Source organism: Vulpes lagopus, chromosome 1, assembly GCF_018345385.1.
Source record: "Vulpes lagopus strain Blue_001 chromosome 1, ASM1834538v1, whole genome shotgun sequence".
NCBI classification, from domain to species: Eukaryota; Metazoa; Chordata; class Mammalia; order Carnivora; family Canidae; genus Vulpes; species Vulpes lagopus.
This window is the reverse complement of record NC_054824.1, coordinates 150603299-150623540: the sequence shown is the minus strand read 5'-3', so window position 1 is coordinate 150623540 and position 20242 is coordinate 150603299. Positions and strand designations below refer to the sequence as shown.

Sequence of the window (20242 nt, the reverse complement as noted above, 5' to 3'; positions counted from 1 at the left end):
ACAGCCTTTCTTACTCTGTTACAACTAGGCACAGGGCAAGGTGATTATAACTAAAAGATACAATTCCTACCCTCAATAACCTTCCCTTAGTTGGGGAGACAGATAAATAGATGTTACGATAGAGGTGAACCCAGATGAAATGGAAGAGAGTGTGCACCAACAAAGCCTTAGATAAAAGGGAATCAAGGAGGACTTCTCTAAAGAGGTGACATCTGCATGCTTGAAAAGAAATAAAAGCCAATTGGGAGAGCATTCCAAACAGAGAGGCTGCATATACAAAAGCTTTCAAGCAGAGACCTGAGAAAGCAGACACATTTCAGGAGATGCAAAGAAGTTGAATCCATGGGTAAAGTAAAGGGTGACATTCAGAAAGAGGAGATGTTTTTTAAATAATCATAATAATCTGGGGCTAAAATTCCTGCTGATTTTATAAAACCTTGGGAGATGGGGAGGTAGGAGAAACAGTCATTATAAAACCAACTAAAGGCTTGTCTGACTTAGCAGGCAAGTAGGAAGGTTATAGGTATCATGTTTCTTCTCTATTGTTAATATCTTTATGGAACTTCATAAACAATGATTCACCCTTTTAAAGTGTACAATTTAATGGTTTTTAGTATACATACAGAGTTGTATAACTATCACTACTGTTTAAATCTAGAACATTTCTATCACCTCAAAAAGAAACCTTATTCCCTCCTCCTCCCAGCCCTTGGTCCTACTCATCTATTTCCTGTCTCTATGGATTTGCCTATTCCGAATGTTTCATATCAAGAGAGTCATACAATATATGGTCTTTTGCAACTGGCTTTTTTCAGCATAATGTTTTCAGGGTTCATCCATGTTGTAGCATGTTTCAGTATTCATTCCTAAAAAGGAATAAAAATTGCCAAATAATATTCCATTATATGGATATACCAACTTTAAAAAAATTGTTCTTCAGTTGATGGACATTTTGGTTGTGTCTACTTTTGGACTATTATGAATAAGGCTACTGTGAACTTTTATTTACAAGTCTTTGTGTAGACATAATGGGTTTTTTAAAAGATTTTATTTATTTATTCATGAGAGACAGAGGGGCACAGACATAGGCAGAGGGAGAAGCAGGCAGGACCTAATGCAGGACTCAATCTCCGAGCTAGGATCATGCCCTGAGCCAAAGGCAAACGCTCAACTGCTGAGCCACCCAGGCATCCCTAGACATAATGTTTTTATTTCTCCTGGGTGTATATAGGATTGAAATTGTGAGCCATATGACATCTAATTTCATTTCTTTGTTGTCCGAGAAAATATTTTGTGATTTCAGTTCTTTTATATGTATTGAGGTTTATCTTATAGCTTAATATATAGCCTGTCCTGGAGGATTTTCCTTGTCCACTTGTGAAGAATGTATAGTCTGCTGTTGTTGGGTGGAGTGTCCTATAGATGTCTGTTAGGTCTAGTTGATATAGAGTGCTGTTTAAGTGTTCTATCTCCTTGTTGATGTTTTGCTAGTTGTTCTATCCATTATTGAAAGTGGTATATCAAAGTCTCCAACTATTGTTGTTAAATTATCTATTTCTCCCCTTCATTCTGTCAGGTTTTACTTCATGTGTTTGGGGTCTCTGTTGTCAGATGAATATGTTTGTAATTATTATACTTTCCTGATGAATGACAGAGTATCTTGACATTAGAAAATGTTCTTCTTTACTTTGTATTGTTTTTGCTTTAAGGTTATCATCTCTAATATTACTATAGCCAGTCTAGCTTTCTCTGGTTGCTTTTGCATAACATATTTTTCTGCCCTTTACTTTCAACATTCCTGTATTCTTTTAAGATTTTACTTATTTGTTTATTTATTTGAGAAAGAGAGAGAGCACAAACAGGGGGAAGGGCAAAGGGAGAAGGAGAAGCAGACTCCCTGCTGAGCAGGTAGCCCAACGTAGGGCTTAATTCCAGCACCCTGAGATCATGACCTGAGCTGAAGTTAAGTGCTTAACCGACTGAGCCACCCAAGTGCCCCTCAATGTATTTGTATTTTTTAATCTTAACTGTATCTCCTATAGACACCATATAGTTGGAACTTATTTTGTTATCAGTCTTGATAATCCCTGCCACTTGGTTAGACTGTTTAGTATACTCACATTTAATGTTATTATTGATAGTTGATTCTATATCTGCCATTTTATTTATTTCTCCTGTATTTTTTCTTCCTCTGTTCCTCTATTGTTTTCTTTGCATTAAGTGAATATTTCCTAGTGTAACAATTTAATTACATTAATTTTCTCACTGCATTTTGAAATATTTTCTTAGTTTATCATCTAGGGCTGGCCATATACATATAGCACACTGCAACAATGGGAACACTTATATTGTACAACCAATTTGAAAGGTAATTTTACATTATCCTGCAAAGTTAAAGATGCCCATACCAATAGTTCAGCAATTCAATAGCAGCATATATTCTACAGAAATCCATGCACAAGTGCACCAGGAGATGTGTGTATTTGTACCAGAATTGTTTCTAATAACAAAAAAACCCCTGAAATTCTAATTTCCATTTCATGGAGAGATGGGTAAGCATCTTATAGTTATGCTATAGAATATATGCATTATACAGCAGTAAAAATGAATCAAATACAGCAATACAAATCAACATGAGTGAATTTCACAAACATAACATTGAATGAAAAAGGCAAGTCATGGAAGAAAAATACAGTATGATTCCATCTATATAAGGTACAAACCTGAAAAATAAAAAAAATATTGTTTAATAATACATTTATGTCAGTTAACTAGTTTTGTAAAGCAAAAGAATTGACTTTCGTATATTAACCTTGTATCCTGCAACCTTGCTACAATTACTTATTAGTTCCAGGATTTTTTAAATGTGTTCTTTGTTCTCAGAAATTTTTTCTGCATAGATAATCATGTCATCTGCAAATAAAGAACATTTTGTTACTTCTTTCTCAATCATGTATGCCTTTTGTTTTATTTTTTTATCTTACTATGGTAGATAGTAAGATACTATCAGTGTGATACTGAATAGGAGTGGTAAGAGGAGACATCTTTGCTTTTGTTCATAGGAGAAATGGATTTAATTTCTCACTATTAAGTATTTTGTATGGTTTTTTATAGATGTTCCTTTATCAAGTTGAAGGAGTTTCCCTCCATTGCTTGTTATCTGAGAGCTTTTATCACAAATGGGTGTCAGATTTTGTCAAATGCTTTTTTGCATCTGTTGATGTAATTATGTGCTTTTTTTCTTTTTAAATCTTTTATATGATGGATCATATTAATAGATTTTTAATGCTGAACCCGACATGCATAACTGGAATAAACCCCGTTTGGTCATGGTATATATATTCTTTTTATACATTGTTGAATTCAAAAGGTCTGCAACTCTACCAGTAATGTATTTATCTGGTTTTGGTATTAAGGCATCTGGTTTTCTCTACTATTCTTCTGTTTTCAGTTTACTGATTTCTGCTGCAATTTTTTTTTTCTGTTTCCTTTAGGTTTGTATCGCTTTTTTTTTCCTCTAGTTTTCCAAGGTGGAAGCTTACTTAGAGTATTGACTTTAGATCTTTCTTCTTTTCTAATATATGCATTGATGCCATACATTTCCCTCTAAGTCTTGCTTTCACTGCAGCCCTCAAATTTTATTGTTTTATTTTTTCATTTGTTCAAAACATTTTTCATTTTTTTTTGTTTAAAATATTTTTTACCTTCAGTTGTGATTTCTTCCTTAACTAATGTGTTATTTAGAAGTGTTTAATCTCCAAATCTCTGGGGGGTTTTCCAGCTATCTTTCTATTATTGATTCTTAGCTTAATTACATTGTATTTTGAGAGCATACTTTATATACTTTATATTTTTTTAAATTTCTTAAAGTGTTTTTTATGACCCAGGATATGATGTGTCATGGTCAGTGTTCCATATGAACTTGAGAAGAATGTGTATTCTGCTGTTGTTGGAAGAGATAATCTTTAAATGTCAATTGGATACACTTGATTGATGGTGCTGTTCAGTTCAATTATGTCCTTACTGATTTTCTGCCTGCTGGATCTGTCAATTACTAAAAGAGGAGTTTTGAATCTCTAACTATATAGTAGATTTTTCTATTTCTCCATGCAGTTGCATATTGTTTAATAAGACATTTTATGGCAAAACTAGTTTTTTAAAAAGCACAGAAATGTAAATACAAATGCAAACAAAATCAGGCCAGTGATTATGTGTAAGCAGGTGGGAATGGGAGAAGGAGAGGCATAGGACATTTCTAAGGTATTGGTAACATTCTGATTCTTGATCTAGGTGATTAGTACACAGATGTTCATCTTAGTATTATTCTTTAAATGTATGTGTATGTCATATACTCTTTTGTATATATGATAAATTCATAATAAAATTATTAAATAAGTGGTATTTTAATAGAAACATAAAGAAAACATGCATATGGAGAGAATATTAGAGGTTTAGTTTTTTTTAAAAAAATTGCCTTGGATGCCATAAAATACCATTCACATGATTGACTAGTCTGAGTTTAGAAAAGATTGTCCTTATTAAAGACACATTTTTGTGGTAAAACAAGAAAGCAAAAAAGGAAAAAAAAACAAGAAAGCAAAATAGAAGAGAGTTCTGGGGAGAATTAAAAGGCAGTGAAATAAACATAAGGAAGATGAAATCAGCACTCCAAGAGAGATGAAGAGCACAGTTTTGGTGGGCAAACAGGAAGAACACACCTGAAATAAAATATGGCAAGTGAAATTGAATAGGAAAAAATATAGAGATGCCCTGAAAATAATTTGGAATAGCTTGAATTTTTTCCTGGATATAATTAAGGGGCCACTGAGTTTCTAAGCAGAACATGACTTAATAAAATTCAGATTAAATGAGATAAACTAAACATGGCAGATTAAATGCATTTATTTGTCCCTATTCTCTGCCATTATCTCACTAAGGTAGTTGTAAGCCTAAAAGGAGAACCAATGGGAAGGGAAGCAAGAACAGAAGGTAAAAGGAGATAAAGAAGTAACTGACTTAGTAAAACATGAAATTGTATTAATTAAGGGCTTGCAGAAGGAATTCTAAAGTGATGGGAACCCTCTGGTGTGCCTTCAGTTCTTTCCTCCAGCTCTGCTCTCTGAATATGGAAACTTAGTGTATATCCTCCTGGCAAGAGAGAAGAGGATTTTTATTTGATTAGCTGATCAGACCTAATTAAAAGAAGTTTGGAGTCAGAAGGGGAGAAGCATGATGGTGTACAAGAGGGGTGAGAAGTATCCCTCCGAACTGAGACACAACTTGTTACAACTTCCCTCTTAAATATTAAAGGAAATCCAGAGACTATCAGAATTACAGAAAGCTTCCAACATGAACATCAGACACCTAAATCAATAGAGAGAACAATAAAACTCAGAGGAAACAAAACATAGCAGGGAGCAAAAGAAAAGATCACAAAAAAGCATAAATAACATCTTCACAGAAATAAGAGAAGATATTATATATGTAAAAGAAAACTAAGATGTTATAAAATGGGAAAGAAGTAAGAAAATATTTTTTAAAGATTTTATTTACTCATGAGAGACACAGAGGGAGAGGCAGAGATGTAGGCAGAGGGAGAAGCAGGCTCCTCACAGGGAGCCCTATGAGGGACTCGATCCCCAGACCCAGGATCACACCCTGAGCCAAAGGCAGACACTCAACCGCTGAGCCACCCAGGCTTCCCAAGAAAATAATTTTGAAAAGTGTATAATCATTAAAAAAAAATCAACACTTGAAACCAAAATGATAGATATGGAATATTGAAATGGTCGGTATGTCCTGACCAGGCCTTGAGTGCTGGCTCCTTTCTAGGCCTTGTAGATAAATAGATCTCCATCCAAAAAGAAGAGTCACCAATACCTCATTATAATGTGGCTACACATATATGAGATTATCATATAGCCAGTGGACAGTGTAAAAAAATGGTACTGATGATTGTAGAAGTTGTACTTGAAACCGATGTTATAGAGTCAGTAGTGTGGCTTGCATAAAGCAGTAGTTGCATTGAGTTTCATGGTGGCATGGTTTAGGGTATAGAGTTGTGGTGACAACCCTACAACTGCCCCAACATGGGTCCCCCTGCCCTGCCAGGACCACATTCTGAGTGGGCAAAATGCCGTCATCCAAGTATGTATACATTGAGGAAATAGGAAACTCAGGAGACATTTACTGAACATCTACAACCTGATGTCTCCTGGATTGCCCTGATGAGAAACTCCCTAGAATTTTTCATAGTTTCCAAGATACATGGGAGAATGCTTATTTTCATGAATTCCTCTGTATATCCACTCAAAAGATAAACTTAACCCTGTCAAATTTTAGAATACTAAGAAAAAAAAGGATATATTATTTCTGAATTCTCTGCCTAGCGAATTTATCCAGCAGGTATGTAAAATATTTTCAGATATTCAGGGTCTCAAAAATTTATGTTCATATATACTTTCACAGAGAGGTACTGAAGAATGTACTTTAGCAAAACAAGAAAGATCAAAGTGCTGGATCCAGTGAATGATGCCTTTAGCCCAAAAAGTAATGAAGTGAAACAAGTACTAGATTACCTCTGCATTTAAAACATGGAAAAAATTATGGGCCACCACATTATCTTTTGGAACACTTAGGAAACAACGGATTTTCAAAATGAAATAATGATGAACTCTAGAAGAAATATGAATATATATATGTATATATGAAAATGTATGGGGCAGCCCAGGTGGCTCAGCGGTTTAGCGCCGCCTTTCAGGCCAGGGTGTGATCCTGGAGACCAGAGATCAAGTCCCACGTGGGGCTCCCTGCATGGAGCCTGCTTCTCCCTCTGCCTGTGTCTCTGCTTCTTTCTCTCTCTCTCATGAATAAATAAATAAAATCTTAAAAAAAAAAAAAAGAAAAAAGAAAATGTAATTATAGCAAAATAACTGACACAGTAGTAAACAATATTCACATAGTAAAACAATGTAAACACTATAGATTTAGTTAAATGCTGTGATACTGGGAGAAGAGATATATTGGTAGTTATATTGTTATGAGAAATACATTTTCATCTGTCATATAAGAAGCCAATAGATAATATGTAAAAATCATATATTAAGAGAGAAGCATAAGAATTTGGAGACACAATGCAGATGAAAAAGGTGTAAGAGTCAAGATTGTTTTCCTTTGGGAACAAGAGTGAAGAATGAGGAGAAATGGGGCAGAGGTAGAGTTTTAGTGCTACTTAATTTAACCCAGATTCATGTTGATAAAAATAAAAAAATTTTTTAAAGATAATAAATGTCAACAATGTACAAGATGGAGGAGAGAAGAGAGAGAGACCATTTTATTTTTATGTTTTCTGTTTTTTTTCTTAGGACCTGGCGTATTTTGGTACCAATGACGTCAGAAGATGTGCTAAAGGAGATTAAAGGAAATCAAGTGGCTTTTCAAGATTGCTTTATTGCAGATTTTCTTTTCCTGCTGACCTCTCCTTTGTTGACAATACCTGAGATTCCTGGATTTTTACCGATCTCTTCACCAGCTGGTAGTCAGTTAATGGCAACCTGGATTGCTTGTGTTCCTTCGTATATTGTTGTGGTAGCGGATATGGAAACCTTTCAAACAAATGATTCATTCCGTACTTGGACCAGAATCAGAGTGCCTCCAAACATTTTGACTGAGGATGAAAGACACAGCATATCTGATGTGAACCTATCAAGGGATGGAATATTTTTTCTAATAAATGGTGTTCTTTACATAAAGAGTTTTACTGAGTTCAAAAGACTGGGAATAAGTGAAAATCTCCCCAATAGTGGAATTATTGGCATTACATCAAGAAAATGGTGTTGGATCAACTATTTATTAAAGGTAAGTAAAATATTATGTATATTACACTTACACGTTTGTATAGATTTACTGTATTATTTTTTAAAGATTTTATTCATGACAGACACACAGAGAGGCAGAGACATAGGCAGAGGGAGAAGCAGGCTCCATGCAGGGAGCCCAACACGGGACTCAATCCTGGGACTCCAGGATCACAACCTGAGCCAAAGTCAGACGCTTAACTGCTGAGCCACCCAGGCATCCCTACTGTGTTATGAAATTCAGTGATATATAAGATACTATACTATGCAGCTTTTGCAGAGTTATTTAATTTATGGTTATAAATAAGTCCATTTTCCTAACCTAACTTTTCAGAGGCCTCTTTATAGAGATACACTTCCAACAAAAGAGAATAAAACAAATCTTGTATATTATTATGAATAATAAGTTAGCCATATTATCACATTTTGTTTTACCTTGACATGGGCAAAAGTTCCAAAAAATTATTTCCCCCAAAGACTGTGTACTTTCAAAAATGAATTAACTCCTCTTTTGACAATATAGTAAATAAGGTATCCTAAAGCTATTATGTTACAAAATACCTAAAATGCTGTGTAAAAATTTTAAAACTTTTTTTAAGGATATAGCTGGATTATATGGAAGTAGGGGAAATCCTGAGAGGAATGGGGTAGTCCTAGATCACTAATCCAGAGGCATAAGCCAATTCTAACATCTCACCTTCTGTAAGCACATATACTAATTTAGATATTTAGATCTCTGGTACTTGGACACAAGGCCTTGGGCCTGTGCAAGGTAGGACATCTGATAATCATTTTTTCATAAAACAAGAACCTTCAAAAATTTTCCAAAATAATGAAATCTATGTGAGCTTTAGCTCTTCAAAGGAGAGAAAAGTCTGTCTTTAAAATTTGTCATCAGGTGACCAAGCAATTACGCTGCTGGGGATTTACCCCAAAGATACAGATGCCGTGAAACGCCGGGGCACCTGCACCCCGATGTTTATAGCAGCAATGTCCACAATAGCCAAACAGTGGAAGGAGCCTCGGTGTCCATCAAAAGATGAATGGATAAAGAAGATGTGGTCTATATATACATGGAATATTACTCAGCCATTAGAAACGACAAATACCCACCATTTGCTTCGACGTGGGTTGACCTGGAGGGTATTATGCTGAGTGAAATAAGTCAATCAGAAAAGGACAAACATTATATGGTCTCATTAATTTGGGGAATATAAAAATTAGTGAAAGGGAATAAAGGGAAAGGAGAGAAAATGAGTGAAAATATCAGAGAGGGTGACAAAACATGAGAGACAGCTAACTCTGGGAAATGAACAAGGGGTAGTGGAAGGGGAGGTGGGCGGGGGATGGGGTGACTGGGTGATGGTCACTGAGGGGGGCACTTGGCGGGATGAGCACTGGGTGTTATGCTATATGTTGGCAAATTGAACTCCAATAAAAAAAATCTTTTTAAAAAATAAAATAAAATAAAATTTGTCATCAGGAACTGACTCACATGGGCTTTGGGGCCCAGAGTCCCAGCACCTGTGTAGTTCAAAAAACATTAAGGCTAGCACCAAGCAGAAGTAAACACAACAATTTCTGGAGAAATTAAGCCTCAAGTCAGGCTTTGAAAATTTTCCACAGATAACATTCTGAAAAAAATTGACCTCACAGTAAAAAATGACAAAACACACAAAGAAACAAGATGCCATGGGAGTCAGGAGAAACAATAAAGAATAGAATCATTCCTGCAAGGACATCAGGTATTAAAGTTGACAAAATATAAAATATCTTTAATAGATTTAAATAAATGGAAGACATAAGGAGAAAGGAATCTACCAAATGGCAAGGCAATTAGTAAAAATAAAAGCAAGAAACTCATTACTCTAAGATTTAGGATAGCGATTATCCCGGAAAGGAAAAACATAGTGACTGTGAGAGCGCATGGGTGGCATTCAGGAGTTCTGATGATATTCCATTTCTAAATCTCTAAGGTCATTACACAGACCTCTGTTTTGTCACAAATCTTCCAGCTATATATTTTTCTATTCAATCCATTTTCTGTATGTGGATTGTATTTCAAAATTTTTAATATATAAAAATAAATGCTAAAATATTAAATTTTATGTAATAGCTTTGGTAAAACTAATGAAAATTGAAATGTAAAATTCAGTGGAGAAGATCCAAGATGTCTAATCAGAATTCCAAAATAAAGTTTAGAATGGGGGGCAAGATGGCAGAAGAGTAGGGGTCCTCAGCTCATCTGGTCCCACAAACTTACCTAGATAACTTTTAAAACATCCTGAACACCTATGAATTTGACCTGAGATGTAAAGAGAGAACAGCTGGAATGCTACAGAAAGAAATGTATTCACTACTAATAAGGTATGAAGGTGAAAAAAATTAAAAAGAACTAAAGTGGGGGATCCAAGACTAGCAGGGCTAAAGCAGAGCAGCAAATGCCTCCAGGGCCCAAAAGCACAGCCCTGGAGAAGTGGGAATTTTAAAAATCCATGCCTGAGTTTTCCCTGATGGAAAAGGGCTTAGCAGGGAAATTGGGCAGAATCGCAGGAGGGGCCGAAGCATCAAGATTCCCGGAGTCACTATAAGAGGAGGGGTGCCTGGGGGATAGCTCACTGGTGCCCCTCGGTAAAGGGCTAGAGCGCCACAGCCCTCCAGGGCATTTGGGAGAAGCCCGCCAGTTACAGGGGCTGGCTCTGGAGCTGCTGTTACTTTAGAGCCTGGCAACAGATGGAGGTGGCTGTCCTCCATTCCCTTCGGAGTGTGGGTCCAGCGGCACAGGGTTCTGGATCCTAGGGCACCAGAGGACAAAGCCGGAGATCCTCCATTCCCCCTGGGACCAGAAGAAGTGTGGAGGGTACAGGAAAGCGAGACCTTTCCTTCTGCTGGGCACCCCGCAAGCTGTGCAGATCAGTGGATCAGTGCACCAGGCCTGGCCCAGGAGCATGTAGCCCAGTGTAGACTGGGAGACTGGTTAGTTACTCCTGGAGATCTTGACTCCACAGCTGGAAATCTGACCATGGCCTTTTTTTTTTTTTCCTCTTTGTTCCACATTGTACCTTGGAGAGGTGGGGCCTTTAGGGAACAAAGGTCTCACAGGATAAACAGCTCATACTGAGCCAAGCACTAGGCAAGGGGCTGGACAATTCTGCCCAGGCACAAACACCTAAGAATCAGTGCAGCAGACCCCTCCCCCAGAATAAATGCTGGAAGAACAAGGGAAATGGAAATTTACTAAACAAGCAGCACTGGAAAGCTCCAGGACTGAGTGAAAATAGTATATTGAACTAGAGGGTTGGGCAGCTGGCATGGCTCAGCCATTTAGAGCTTCTGCAGCCCAGGGCGTGATCCTGGAGACCAGGGATGGAGTCCCACGTTGGGCACCCTGCATGGAGCCTGCTTTTCCCTCTGCCTGTGTCTCTGCCTCTCTCTCTCTCTCTCTCTCTCTCTCTGTCTCTCATGAATAAATAAATAAAATCTTAAAAAAAAAAGAACTAGAGGGTCCTTTTTTTTTTTTTCATTACAACTTGTTTTTATATCAGGCTAAAAATTTCCAATATTTTTTCTTTTCCCACCTTAACTACCAACTACTCATTTTTAAGTTTTTTTCCTTTTTGACTTTCATATTTCTACAATTACATGTCTTAGATATATTTTTCACTTCTGGACTCCCTTCAGTGTATTCAATTTAATTTTGGTAGATATATGAGATATGGGTATTTGTTTTTTGTTTTTTCTGTCTCATTTTGTTTTACAGTGGTGGAAGTTAGTACCTTGTAACGCACTACCAAATTCACCCAGAACCAAATGGAACACCATGTTGGTTCATTCTGTGAGTTCTCTCTTTCTTCCCATTCTGACCCCCTCTTTTATCTTGTTTCTGTTTTTGTGGTCATATTGGGTCTTTATATAAGTATTGCTGGCTTATATAAATTTGGGATTGAGCATCTTCTAACATACAGAACAAAATACACTCAGAACAAGAGGATCACCCTCTAGGACACCTCAAGGAGACTACATTCTCTCTCCACTACCACTTCCTCGCCACCACCATCCCCTCCCCCCCTTTTCTCTTTTCTCTTTTATTTTTTTTATTTTGTTTTGTTTTTTTTTTTTTATTTTTACTACTTTGTTTTAAAAGTTGTTTTTTCACTTTTTGTTTTATTTTGCTCTGTTCTTGTTTTTCTTTTATTTTCTGGTCTCTGACCTCTTCACAATCATCTATGGTGTATTTTACTTAGGTCATAGTTTGATAGTTTTGATTCAGCCCACTCATACAGCCACTCTGCACGGGACAAAATGACTATAAGGAAGAATTCACCACAAAAGAAAGAACTGGAAGCAATACTCTCTGCCACAGAGTTACAGAATCTGGATTTAAATACGATGTCAGAAATTCAATTCAGAAGTACAGTTATAAAGTTACTGGTGGCTCTGGAAAAAAGCATAAAGGACTCTAGAGACTTTATTACTGCAGAATTGATATCTAAACAGGCTGAAATTAAAAATAGATTAACTGAGATGCAACCCAAACTGGATGCTCTAACTGCTAGGGTTAATGAAGTGAAAGAGTGACATAGAGGGCAAGTTGATAGAAAGGAAGGAAGCTGAGGGAAAAATAAAAACAACTAAGAGCCCATGAGGAAAGGCTTAGGGAAATAGATGATAGCTTGAGAAGGAAGAATATATGCCTAACTGGGATTCCAGAAGAGGCTGAGAGAGAGTGAGAGAGAGAGAACCACAAAGTATGTTTGAATAAATAATAGCTGAGAACTTCCCTAATCTGGGGAAGGAAACAGGAATTCAGATCCAAGAGATATAGAGGACCTCCCCCGCCAAAAATCAGTAAAAACCATTCAACACCTGGACATTTAATAGTGAAACTTGCAAATTTCAAAGATAAAGAGAAAATTCTTAAAGCAGCTTGAGACAAGAGATTCTTAACTTATATGGGGAGAAATGTCAGATCAATAGCAGACCTCTACAGAGACCTAGCAGGCCAGAAAGGGATGGCATGATATATACAGGGTACAAAATGAGAAAAACATGCAGCCAAGAATACTTTATCCAGCAAGGCTGTCATTCAGAGTAGAAAGAATGATAAAGAGCTTCCAGGATAGTCAGAAACTGAAAGAATATGTAACCACCAAACTGGCTCTGCAAGAAATATTAAGAGGGATCCTCTAAAAGAAATAGAGAGCTCAAAGAAACAATCCACAAAAACAGGGACTGAATAGGTAATACGATGACACTAAATTCATATCTTTCAATAATTACTCTGAACATGAATGGGCTAAATGATCTCATCAAAAGATACAGGGTATCAGACTGGATAAAAAAGCAAGAACCATCTACATGTTGTCTACAAGAGACTCATTTTAGACCTAAGGACACCTCCAGCCTGAAAATGAAGGAGTAGAGAACCATTTACCATTCAAATGGTACTCAAAAGAAAGCTGAGGTAGCAATTCTCATATCAGATAAATTAGAGCTTATACCAAAGACTGTAGTAAGAGATAAAGAGGTACACTATATCATATTTAAAGGGTCTATCCAACAAGAAGACCTAACAATCATGAATATTTATGCCTCTAATGTGGGAGCTGCTAAGTATATCAATTAATAACCAAAGTAAAGAGATACTTATATAATAATATACTAAGAGTAGGAGACTTCAAAATGGCACTTTCAGCAAATGACAGATTTTCTAAGCAGAACATCACTAAAGAAACAAGGGCCTTGAATGATGCACTGGACCAAATACATTTCATAGAAATATGCAGAACATTCCATCCAAATGCAACTGAATACACATTCTTTTCAAGTGCAAATTGGACTTTCTCCAGAATAGACCACATATTGGGTCACAAATCAGATCTCAACTGATACCAAAAGACTGGGATTGTCTCCTGCATATTTTCAGACCACAATGCTTTGAAACTAGAACTCAATCACAAGAAGAAATTTGGAAGAAACTCAAACACATGGAGGTTAAAGAGCATCTTACTAAAAGATGAATGGGTCAGCCAGGAAATTAGAGAAGAATTAAAAAGATTCATGGAAACTAATGAAAATGAAAATACAACTGCTCAAAATCTTTGGGATACAACAAAAGCAGTCCTAAGAGGGAAATATATCACAATACAAGCCTATATGCCAACAAATTAGGCAATCTAGAAATGCATGCATTTCTGGAAACCCACAAATTACCAAAACTGAAACAGGAAGAAACAGAAAACCTGAACAGGCTAATAACCAGTGAGGAAATTGAAGCAGTCAACAAAAACCTCCCAAGCCACAAAAGTCCAGGGACAGTTGGTTTCCCAGGGGAATTCTATAAAACATTTAAAGAAGAAATAATACCTATTCTACTAAAACTGTTTTGAAGGATAGAAAGGGAGGGAATACTTCCAAATTTGTTTTATGAGACCAGCATTACCTTGATTCCAAAACCAAAGACTCCATCAAAAAGGATAGTTGTAGGCCAATACCCCTAATGAACATGGATGCAAAAATTCTCACCAAGATAGTAGCCAATAGAATCCCAACAGTACATTAAGAGGATTATTCACCATGACCAAGTGGGATTTATCCCCAGGATGCAAGGGTGGTTCAACACTCATAAAATAATCAACATGATAGGTCACATCAACAGGAGAAAAAACAAGAACCATATGATCCTCTCAATAGATGCAGAGAAAGCATTTGACAAAATACAGCATCCATTCCTGATTAAAACTTTTCAAAGTGTAGGAATAGAGGGAACATTCCTCAGTGTCTTAAAAGCCATTTATGAAAAGCCCACAGCTTTTCTCATAAATGAGAATATCATTCTCAATGAGGAAACATTGAGAGCCTCTCCTCTAAGATCAGGAACACAACAGTGATGTCCATTCTCTCACACCATTATTCAACATAGTACTAGAAGTCCTAGCCTCAGCAATCAGACAACAAAAAGAAGAAAAAAAGGCATCCCAATTGGCAGAGAAGTCCAATTCTCTCTCTTTGCAGATGACATGATACTGTACATAGAAAACCCAAAAGACTCCACCCCAAGATTGCTAGAACTCATACAGCAATTCAGCAATGTGGCAGGATACAAAATCAATGCCCAGAAATCAGTGGCATTTCTATACACTAACAATGAGATGGAAGAAAGAGAAATTAAGGAGTCAATCCCATTTACAATTGCACCCAAAAGCATAAGATACCTAGGAATAAACCTAACCAAAGAGGTAAAGGATCTAAACCCTCAAAACTACAGAACACTTCTGAAAGAAATTGAGGAAGACACAAAGAGATGGAAAAACATTCCATGCTCATGGATTGAAAGAATAAATATTGTCAAAGTGTCTATGCTACCACGGCAATGTACATGTTCCATGCAATCCTTATCAAAATACCATGGACTTTCTTCACAGAGTTGGAACAAATAACCTTAAGATTTGTATGGAATCAGAAAAGACCCCAAATAGCCAGATGAATATTGAAGAAAAAAAACAATGCCAGGGGCATCACAATGCCAGATTTCAAGCGGTATTACAAAGCTGTGATCATCAAGACAGGATGGTACTGGCACAAAAATAGACACATAGATCAATGGAACCAAATAGAGAACCCAGAAATGGGCCCTCAACTCTATGGTCAACTAATATTTGATGAAGCGGTAAAGAATATCCACTGGAAAAGGGACAGTGTCTTCAAAACGTGGTGTAAAATTGGACAGCCATGTGCAGAAGAATGAAACTAGACCACTCTCTTACACTATACACAAAGATCAACTCAAAATGGTTGAAAGATCTAAATGTGAGACAAGATTCCATCAAAATCCTAGAGGAGAACACAGGCAACACCCTTTTTGAACTTGGCCACATAATTTCTTGCAAGATGCATCTATGAAGGCAAGGGAAACAAAAGCAAAAATGAATTATTGGGACTTAATCAAGATAAAAAGCTTCTTTCTGCCTAGCAAAAGAAACAGCCAACAAAACAAAAAGACAACCTACAGAATGGGAGAAGATATTTGCCAATGACATATCAGATAAAGGACTAGTATCAAAGATCTATAAAGAACTTATCAAACTCAACACCCAAGAAACAAAAAATTACAATCATGAAATGAGCAGAAAACATGAACAAAAATTTCCCCAAAGAAGACACACATGGCCAACAAGCACATGAGGAAGTGCCCGCATCACTTGCCATCAGGGAAATACAAATCAAAACAACAATGAGATACCACCTCACACCAGTGAGAATGGCAAAAATTAACAAGACAGGAAACAACAAATGTTGGAGAGGATGTGGAGAAAGGGGAACCCTCTTGTACTGTCTGTGGGAATGCAAGCTGGTGCAGCCACTCTGGAAAACAGTGTGAAAGTTCCTCAAGAAGTTAAAAATAGAGCTACCCTATGATCCAGCAATTGCATTATTGGGTATTTACCCCAAAGATACAGATGTAGTGAAATGCTGGGATACCTGCACCCCAGTGTTCATAGCAGCAATGTCCACAGTAGCCAAATTGTGGAAGGAGCCTCGGTGTCCATCGAAAGATGAATGGATAAAGAAGCTGTGGTATGTATGTATATGTATATATACACACACGCACAATGGAATATTACTCAGCCATTGGAAGAGACGAATACCCACCATTTGCTTCAATGTGGACGGAACTGGGGGGTATTATGCTGAGTGAAATAAGTCAGTTGGAGAAGGACAATCATCATATGGTTTCACTCATACATGGAATATAAGAAATAGTGAAAGGGATTATAAAGGATAATGGGTGGGAACTGAGTGGGAAAAATTAGAGAGGGAGACAAATCATGAGAGACTCTTAACTCTGGGATACAAAAAAAGAGTTGCAGAAGGGGAGGTGGGTGGGGGGATGGGGTAACTGGGTGACAGGCACTGAGGAGGGCACTTGATGGGATGAGCACTGGGTGTTATACTACATGTTGGCAAATTGAATTTAAATTTTTAAAATGTAAAAAAACCTCATATGCTTAATAGGCAAAAAAAGAAAGATTAGAGAGATGAGAAAGAACTGAGAATTTTTCAGATTTAAAGATACCAATCCTCAGTCCAGAAGTACTAAGAAATGCCAATTGATATGATAAAAAATATGGCCCACTTAGCACAAAATAATCAAATTGCATGGTATCAAAGACTAATAAGATATTAAAAGTATCCATTCAGAGAAGACAAATCATAAGCAAGGCAATAAAATAATTAGGACCAGTGGAAGCCAGAAAAGAGTAAAACACTCAACTGAAATAAAATTATTGTCAACCTGAAATTATATACATTCAGTAAAACTATCCTTGAGAAGAAGAATGCTTAAAACTATTTTAGAGAATCAAAACCAGATATTTTAGAATATGAATAGAATAACTGCAATGAAAACTTATTAGACGTGCTCAATAGCAAAATGGAAATGATATGATAGAGGAAACAGTCAGCAAAACTCAAGTGACATCAATAGAAACTTTCCAATCTAAACAGTAGAAAAAATTGTCAAACTCAACCGAGTCTGGATTACATGGGAGTGCAGTTGATCAAGTCTCGAACTCTCGGTTTTGGCACAAGTCTAATCTCAGAGTCATGAAATCGAGCCTCATGTCAGGCTCCCTGTTCCGCGGAGCATCTGCCTGAGACACTCTCTCCCACTCCCTCTGCCACTGTGTGTGCTCTCTCTCTCTAAAATAAATAAATCTTTTTTAAAAAATTGAACCAAGTCTTAGAGACCCATGGTTTGATACCAAAAGGTCTAACATTCATGTCATTGAAGTCTCAAGAAGGAGAGGAGAAAGAGTATCATGTAGAAAAAAGATTAGAATGACTAATGGTTAGAAGGTTCCTGTATTTGGCAAAAAATATAAATGTATGGGGTCATGAATCTCACCAAACTCCAAACAAGGTAACTGCAAAGAAATTCACAATCAAACTACTAAAAACTAAAGGAAAAAAACTGGAAAGCACCCATAGAAAAATGACATATCATATATAGGAAAACAATGATTCAAATGATGGCAGATTTCTCATTTGGAGCCATAGATGACAGGGGGCAATGAAACAATGTTAAATGCTGAAAGAAAAGAAATATCAACTTAGAGTTCTATTTCTAGACAAAAATATCTTTCAGGAATTAAGGAGAAAAAGACATTTTTAGATGAAAGAAAACTAAGAAAAAAAAGAAAACTAAGAGAATTGTTACCAACAGATCTGTTCTAAAAGAAATAGATGCCTAATGAAGCTCAGGAAGAAATGAAATGGAAAATTTAAAACATCAGATCAATAAAGAACAACAGAAATGGTAGATATATGAGTAAATATAGTAGATTATTTTTATCCCCTTAAGTTCCTTAAAATAGATATGACAAAAAATGTATAAAAGCAGAATTTATTTTATTTTTTTTAAAGATTTTTAAAAATTTATTCATGAGAGACACACACACAGAGAGAGGCAGTGACACAGGCAGAGGGAGAAGCAGGCTCCATGCAGGGAGCCCGACATGGGACCGGATCCCGGGTCTCCAGGATCACGCCCTGGGCCAAAGGCAGAGGCCACCCGGGCTGCCCAAAATCAAAATTTAAAACATATTTTCTGGTGGAGCTTTTAATGTATCTTGATATATAGGACAATTACAACGTAATGGGGAAGGATAAAGGAACCTATGGAGTACTGATGTGTCTTTATAGCACTTAGAATGTTAAAGTATTAATTCTAAGTAGGTGAAAAGTAAGGGCATAAATTGCAACCCCTAGAGCAACCACTAACAAAATTTAACTGATAGAATAAAAAACAACCCAATATATAAATTAAAATGGAATACTAAAATTTTTTTTCAAATAATCCAAAAGAAAGCAGAAAGGGAAACAGTGGAACAAAAACAGAGGATACAATTTAAACAATAAAATAGAGATATATAGAAAAATATCAATAATTTCATTAAATTTAAATGGCCAGAGCACTAATTAAAAGGCATCAATTGTCAAATTGGATTTTTTTTAAGTTTTTGAAGTTCCAGTTAGTTGGGGGCACCTGGATGACTCAGTGAGTTGAGCTTCCAACTCTTGATCTTGGCTCAGGTCTTGATCTCAGAGTCCTGAGTTCCAGCCCCAGACTGTGGACAGATGTGGAGCCTACTTAAGTTCCAAGTAGTTAACATATAGTGTGATATTAGTTACAGGTGTGCAGTATAGTGATTCAGCCCTTCCATACAACACCTGGTGCTCATCACAAGTGCATTTCTTAATCTTCATCACTAATTCACCCACTTCCCCTCTGGTAACCATCAGTTCTCTATAGGTAAGAATCCATTTCATGGTTTGCCTCTCTCTCTCTCTTTTCTTTCCCTTTGCTCACTTGTTTTGTTTCTTAAATTCCACACATGAATGAAATTATATGGTTCTTGTCTTCCTCTGACTAATTTCACTTAGCCTAATACTCTCTAGCTACATCTACATTGTTGCAAATGGCAAGGTTTCATTCCTTTTTTATGGCTGAGTAATGTTCCATTTCCAATGTGTGTGTGTGTGTGTGTGTGTGTGTGTGTGTCACAACTTCTTTATCCATTCATCAATCATAAAACTCAACACCCCAAAAATGCATAATCCAATTTTAAAATAGGCAGAAGACATAAATAAACATTTTTCCAAAGAACACATGCAGATGGCCAACAGACACAGGAAAAGATGCTAAACATCACTCATCACCAGGTAAATACAAATCAAAACTACAATTAGGTGGCATCTCACACCCATCAGAATGGGTAAAGTCAACAACACAAGATACAACAGGTATTGGCAAGGATGTGGAGAAAAGGGAACCCTCTTGTACTGTTGGTGGGAATACAAACTGGTACAGCCAATCTGGAAAACAGTATGGAGGTTTCTCAAAAAGTTAAAAATCTAATAATCCAGCAATTGCACTACTGTTTACCCAAAGAATACAAGAACACTAACTCAAAGGGATATATGCACCCCAATGTTTATAGCAGAATTATCTACAATAGCCAAATTATGGAAACAAGCTCAAGTGTCCATCTACTGAAGAATGGATAAATTGGATTTTTTTAAAAAGATCAAACTGTATGCATTCTATGAGAAGTCCACTTAAAATTATGCCGTTGAATTAAAAGTAAAATATTAGAAAAGATATATCAAGAAAACACTAATTACAGGAAAGATAGAATGGCTTGTTAGTATCAAATAAACTAGGAAAACAATCAGGATAAAAAGGGGCATTATATAATGATAAAAGGATCAATTCATCAAGAAGACATAAAAATCCTAAATGTGACATACCTAACAACAAATCTTCAAAACACAAGAACCAAAATTAATTGAATGGAAAAAAGAAATAGGTAAGTCTACAAATT

The 20242-nt window shown here is 36.4% G+C and overlaps 1 protein-coding gene across 1 annotated transcript in view; it reads left to right on the top strand.

Moving 5' to 3' along the window:
- Nucleotides 1-20242, top strand: part of CATSPERE (catsper channel auxiliary subunit epsilon) — a 193828-nt gene that overhangs the window by 101300 nt on the left and 72286 nt on the right. Inside the window, exon 10 of the mRNA XM_041749540.1 lies at nt 7365-7857. Coding sequence (XP_041605474.1) covers nt 7365-7857 — 493 coding nt within the window. The remainder of the gene's footprint in view (nt 1-7364; nt 7858-20242) is intronic.